Raw genomic sequence first — 6,170 nt, 5'->3', positions numbered from 1 at the left:
AATGCATCTACTACACACAAAGGAAGGATATGGCTATTTTGGAACAAAATTAATCATCCAGTGGTTAATGAACTGGATCACCCTCAGTTCATACATGTTTCAGTCAGAGGGATAGCTACAAATCTTGAATGCCATTTCACTGCTGTCTATGGCGTGCATAGTATAAAGTTCAGGCTGGAATTGTGGAAACAACTGAAGTAAATAGAGACATGGCAGCAAGAACCCTAGCTAATAATAGGGGACTTCAATGCCATCTTGAATATGGAGGACATGATTCATGGTGCTGAGGTCCAGGATATAGAGATAAGAGACTTCAATGGTTGAAGCTGGGATGACAGAACTACAGACAATAGGAAGATCCTACACATGGAGCAATAACCACACATATAGTAGTATTGACAGAGCCATAGTAAATTCAATATGGATGACTACAATGCCACCTCTATCGGTGCAAGTGATGGACCCAATTTTCTCAGATCATTCACCACATAGCATTGAACTGGGCAGATCAGGAAGTAGATGCAAGAGGGCTTTTAGGTTTATGAATTGTATAGCAGAGCACTCTAACTTCATCAGTGTGGTAGAGGAAAGCTGGAGCCAAACCAATACTGCACAATATATAGAGGATATATGGGATAAATTAAAACATGTCAAGACTGCTATCAAAGAACTGAATATTAAAGATTTTGTTGGGGTTATAGAAAGACTAAAGGACAATCAAGAGGATATGAGAATTACAAATCACCCACATGAACTCTTTGAAGCAGAGAAGGAATTGAGGATACACTTGAAAAGTGGGACCTAATAGAAGAAAGCATTTACAAGCAGAAGTCTAGGGTGCAATGGCTAAAACTTAGAGACTCAAACTTTGCATATCTTTTTGCCAATGTGAAGAATAGGAGAGCTCAAAACCATATCAAGGCATTATTGTCTAGTGAAGGAATTATGCTACAAACATAGAAGGGAATAGAAAAAGAGATACTCAAATTCTATAAGCAGATGATAGGGACTGCCAATGCAACAATGCCTGCCATCCAGCCTGACATAATGACCAAAGGTCCTATACTTACCATAAGCCAACAAAAAGTACTTAGCAGAGCATTCACCAAGGAAGAAGTATACCAGGCACTATAGGGGATTGATGACTCTAAAGCTCCAGGAGTTGGTGGATTTAGTTCCTGTTTCTTCAAAAGGGCATGAACAACAATTGGGAATAAGGTGACCACTGCAGTGCTTAATTTTTTTGAAACTAAAGGCGTGTATGGACCAATTAGCTGCACTGTTGTCAGATTAGTACCAAAAGTAAAGAACCCCTCCTCTGTGAAAGAGTTTAGACCTAAATCCTACTGCACCACAATATATAATATCATATCTAAAATGCTTACAAAAGAATACAGGGGGTCATAGATGAACTGATTGACAAAGGACAAGCTGCTTTTGTGCCTAGTTGGGTGATCAATGATAATATTAGCCTTAGTCATGAATTAGTAAAGGGGCATGGGAGGAAAGGAATTTCATCAAGATGCATGCTCAAGATAGACATATAAAAGGCCAATGACTCATTAGAATGGGTTTTTTCGTAACAGGTTCTTATTGGGCTGAACTTTCCTAAAGTTTTTGTGAAATGGCTTATGGTATGTGTTCAAACGGTCTCATGCTCCATTATAGTTAATGGTAGGGCAACTGCACCCTTTACTGCAGAAAGATGTGTGAGACAGGATGATCCCCTATCCCCATATCTCTTTGTCATAGCAATGGAATACCTTACTAGACTTCTGAAGACTCTGAAGGACAATCCAAATTTCAACTACCATCCCTGGTCTGCCAAACTAAATCTAGTGCAGTTAAGATTTGCAGATGACCTACTGCTATTCTGCAGATGTGATGTGATCTCTGCTAAGCTGCTATATGCATGCTTTGAAAGCTTCTCTAAGGCATCTGGACTAGTTGCTAACCAAGGGAAGAGCTCTATTTACTTTGGAGGGGTCTCATCATCTACGCAGTAGGAAATAATTCAAGCACTAGGCTTCAAAGTTGGCACACTACATTCAGATACCTTGGTGTACCTCTAAGCTCAAAGAGACTATAGATAGGAAAGTGCGAACCATTACTACACAAGATGATAGGAAGGATCACTACATGGACTGCAAAGCTACTATCCTATGTAGGCAGGCTGCAGCTGACTAAAAGTGTGCTTACAACTATTCAAAACTTTTGGTCCCAAATATTCATACTGCCTAGAAAAATTATCCAGCCGATTGAAGCAATATGCAGAAGTTACCTATGGGCAGGAGCTGCAAAATGTTCCAAAAAGGCTCTCATTGGTTGGGATAAACTATGCTTGCCTAAAGTTGCTGGTGGCTTGAACATAACAAACATTGCCTTATGGAATAAAGCAGCTATTCTGAAGCACTATTGGAACCTGGGACAGAAAAAAGGACAGGTTGTGGATTAAGTGGGCTCATACATACTATATAAGGAGAGTACACTAAGAGAATCCAAAGCAAGCCTCCTAGGTTGTGCAAAAGATTCTCAAAGCCGGGAAATATCTTGAGGATGCTGGGCTAACAGTAGAGGAGATCATGAGCAAGGATAACTTCTCAATAAGGACAGTATACAACAACATGAGAGGTGATTATCCCAAAACTCATTGGAGGAGGTTGATATGTAACAACCAAAGCAGTCCAAGATGGTCTTTCATCTTATACTTGGCAGTACAAAATAGGTTGTACACGAGAGATAGACTTATCAAGTGGGGGATTCAAAGTAGCCCGATATGCCCTTTGTGCGGGCAAGAACAAGAAAGCACCCAACATCTATTCTTTGAGTGCTCTATAGAAGCTAAAATATGACAACAAATTCTCAAATGGCAAGGTATTAAAGAGCTGTAATGGGTTGGACTGAGGAGGTAGCATGGGCAGTAAGCAATACGAAAGGTAAATGTGGGAAAGCTGAAATCTATAGGATGGCTCTGTCTGGGAGCATCTACTACATTTGGCAGGAAAGGAACTTAAAAATGTTCCAAAATAAGCGACGATCAGAGAATGTGATTACAAAGATGATTATGCAAGATGTACATTGTAGAGGGAGCAAACTTCCAAGGCTAGCCAAGCAGATGGCCAGCCTAAATTTCTATCCATGATGCAGAATGAGAAGTTCTAGCCATGTGCATTTAGTTGCTAGTAGCTAGTAAAGGATCTCTGAGTGTATTAGCTATAGAAGAAGAAGCTATAGATGCATGCTAAAGTTGGGGCTGCAGCCTGCATGTCCAACTTTAGGAAATGATTGATGTACTTGTACAATTTTCTCAGATAATAGAAAAGTCTATTTACCAAAAAAAAATTTATATAATTGTCAAAACATTAGATAAATATAGAAGCTCTAGCATAACCATAAAAAATAAAATGACTTTATATATTACCATGGTATGTGAATCAATTACAACATCAACAATCCAACATCGAAAGAAGAAAAAAACATCTTGGAAACATAATGTGATATGTACCTCATGTGAAGTAAATGAATCACGAAACATTTTCTTACTATTATTTAAAGTTCTCCCTTTCGATAATAAGTGGGTGTCTGTTTAAGTTTAACATAACATATACTGCTTTCTTCCACCAGTGTAGATATTGAGTAACTCTACCCACTAAGACTTAAACATAGAAGAATAGATCATCTGATGTTTTAAAGACTAAGCTTGCCATGTTCTCACTTCTGATTTATGGTCAATATAGACAGCTTAGTTAAGGAATTTCTTGATTTACATAACTAATTACACTCGATTGCACAAAATCAATTGGACGAGCATCATGCGTTGGGAATTGGATGCATAGGGTACATGTGGGCACTTGAAGCGCAAATTTTACGAGACAAGACTCTCCCAATCTGGCTCAAACCGTTTTACGAGTGCCTAGTCCAATCTCAGGTTGTACGTGATTCTCATACCGATACATTTCGGGGTCGTTTGGTTATCAGGACAAAAAATATTAATCCCCATATAAAATTTGGGATTAGAGTTATCTCATATTTGATTGCGGCTATAAACTAATACCGATATAGAGTTAATGCCAAAATGGTGATATTAGCTATCCCTTATCAGAGGCAAAATAGATAACCCATGGAATATCCCAGAATTATAGTACCAAGGGATATTTCATAACTGAATCAAACGACCCCTTAAGGTCAGGGGCAGATGCACGTTCGATAAAGCAGTGTCACGTGACACCGCTTCGTCGAAACTTTTTACTAAATATATGTATTAATATTATGTGAAAACGATCAAGGAGAAAAAAATGATACCACTCAACACAAATTATCTCCTGGCATGTTGGTTATGTGCCTCTTTTTGCTCTAAGAGGTCAAAGGGTCAAATCTCACATATCATGTATTTTTGCAAAATGTTTGAGAAAACTTCTACTAAGGCTATTTCTTGTCTAGAAGTATGATAATTAAAATTATTTATTCTCGTTCTTCTATAAATTTTGACACCACTTATAAAAATTCTTACGTACTCCCCTGGTTAAGGTATAATCTGTTGTGTGTATTCGCTGGTGTTCCCTTATTGTTTTTGAGCTTCATATTCAATATACCATAATTATTTGTACAAGTCAACTTAATTATTCGCTAATGGGATGCAAGTCGTGGTATCCTTATTGTTTTCTCCATTTTTAATATTTATCTTTAAATTATTTTTTCAGTCACCAAAAAAAGCTAACCACTAAGTACTGGCCTATTATTTATTGGGAAAATAACACTGTATAGCCGCTCTCAAAATAATAGCCGAAAAATGTATACTTTTAGTATATATACACATTCTATATGTTACATACAAAAATTATACAAATTTTATATACTTTTTTGGCTACTAAATATAAATAATTTCTGGCGCGAACTAAAAGTGAAAAAGCTCTTATTTATTTATTTAGACGATCCTATATCATCTTTGTGGCTAACCAAGCAACAATTACATAAATGTTACTCCTAATTAATAAGGATGTCTCACTGCAATATAAAAAGCAGAGTTCCCTACTCAACTATGCAACACAAGTCTTGGAGAAAATGCCTACCACTAATTATAGAAAAGACCAAGCCCATATTTTGACTTAGCTATAATGTTAGTGGGTGCCAATAACACATAACTAAAAGGACAATATTATGTTCCTATATAAAAGCCAGAGCTCCCTACTCAATATGCAGGTCAAGTTTAAGTTCTTTTCATTCTTTCTCTAAGTATTGTTGGCTGCATAAGCAAAATGACAAGCATAGGGAAGCTGGGGCAATTGCCTTTGCTTGTAACTGCTGTGGTAATTTGCTTTATAGCCAGTACTGTTGTTGCTGATTACTCTTATGGGTATACTTCTCCCTCACCTTCTTACACCTCCGAGAAGTATTACAAATCACCATCTCCATCCGAGTATCATGTACCGATTCCTTACTATAAGTCACATGCTCCTGCAAAGCACTATTACAAGTCACCAGCTCCCGCAAAATACTACGAATCTCCAGCTCCCGTAAAATACTACAGTTCGCCATCTCCTGTAAAATACTACAAATCGCCATCTCCCCAGTACTACAAATCGCCAGCTCCCGCAAAATACTACAAGTCGCCAGCTCCTTCAAAGAGCTACTACAAGTCACCATCACCAGCAAAGTACTACAAAGCGCCATCACCTGCAAAGTATTACAAGTCACCATCCCCAGCAAAATACTACAAATCGCCTGCTCCCTCTAAATATTATAAGTCACCGGCACCACAAAAATATTACAAGTCCCCAGTTTACTATAAATCTCCACCACCACCAACTTATTATGAGAAATCACCTTCTTATTACAAGTCACCTCCACCTACTCCAACATACTATGAGTAATCACCTTATTACAAGTCACCTCCACCCCCACCAAAATACTATGAGCAACTGTCGTCATACAGTTCTCCTCCACCACCACCAAAATACTATGAACAATCACCAATTAATTATAAATCTCCACCTCCACCATACTACAAAGAATCTACACATTCCTATAAATCTCCTCCACCTCCACCAAAATACTACGAGCAATCACCTATAACTTACAACTTACCATCTCTACCAAAGACTTATGAAAAATCGCCATCATACTACTCACCTCCACCACCAACGAACTACTATAAGCAAACTCCCGTCTAT

The 6,170-nt window shown here is 38.0% G+C and overlaps 3 protein-coding genes across 3 annotated transcripts; all 3 read left to right on the top strand.

The window, feature by feature from the left end:
• Positions 1–316: 316 nt before the first annotated feature.
• On the top strand, positions 317–805 carry LOC138881933 (uncharacterized). The gene has a single exon (XM_070162239.1). The coding sequence runs from the start codon at positions 317–319 to the stop codon at positions 803–805; it is 489 nt and encodes a 162-aa protein (XP_070018340.1).
• A 194-nt stretch (positions 806–999) lies between these two features.
• Positions 1,000–2,006, top strand: LOC138881932 (uncharacterized mitochondrial protein AtMg01250-like). The gene is made up of 2 exons (XM_070162238.1): positions 1,000–1,125; positions 1,587–2,006. The coding sequence occupies exons 1-2, from the start codon at positions 1,000–1,002 to the stop codon at positions 2,004–2,006; spliced, it is 546 nt and encodes a 181-aa protein (XP_070018339.1).
• Positions 2,007–5,255: 3,249 nt separating this feature from the next.
• Positions 5,256–5,870, top strand: LOC104236900 (extensin-2-like). Its single transcript, XM_070162237.1, has one exon. It carries the CDS (start codon positions 5,256–5,258, stop codon positions 5,868–5,870), a length of 615 nt encoding a protein of 204 aa, XP_070018338.1.
• Positions 5,871–6,170: the final 300 nt, after the last annotated feature.

Source organism: Nicotiana sylvestris, chromosome 11 (assembly GCF_000393655.2).
Source record: "Nicotiana sylvestris chromosome 11, ASM39365v2, whole genome shotgun sequence".
Taxonomy (NCBI): domain Eukaryota; kingdom Viridiplantae; phylum Streptophyta; class Magnoliopsida; order Solanales; family Solanaceae; genus Nicotiana; species Nicotiana sylvestris.
The sequence above is the reverse complement of the archived record's forward strand: the minus strand, read 5'-3'. Positions and strand labels throughout refer to the sequence as shown.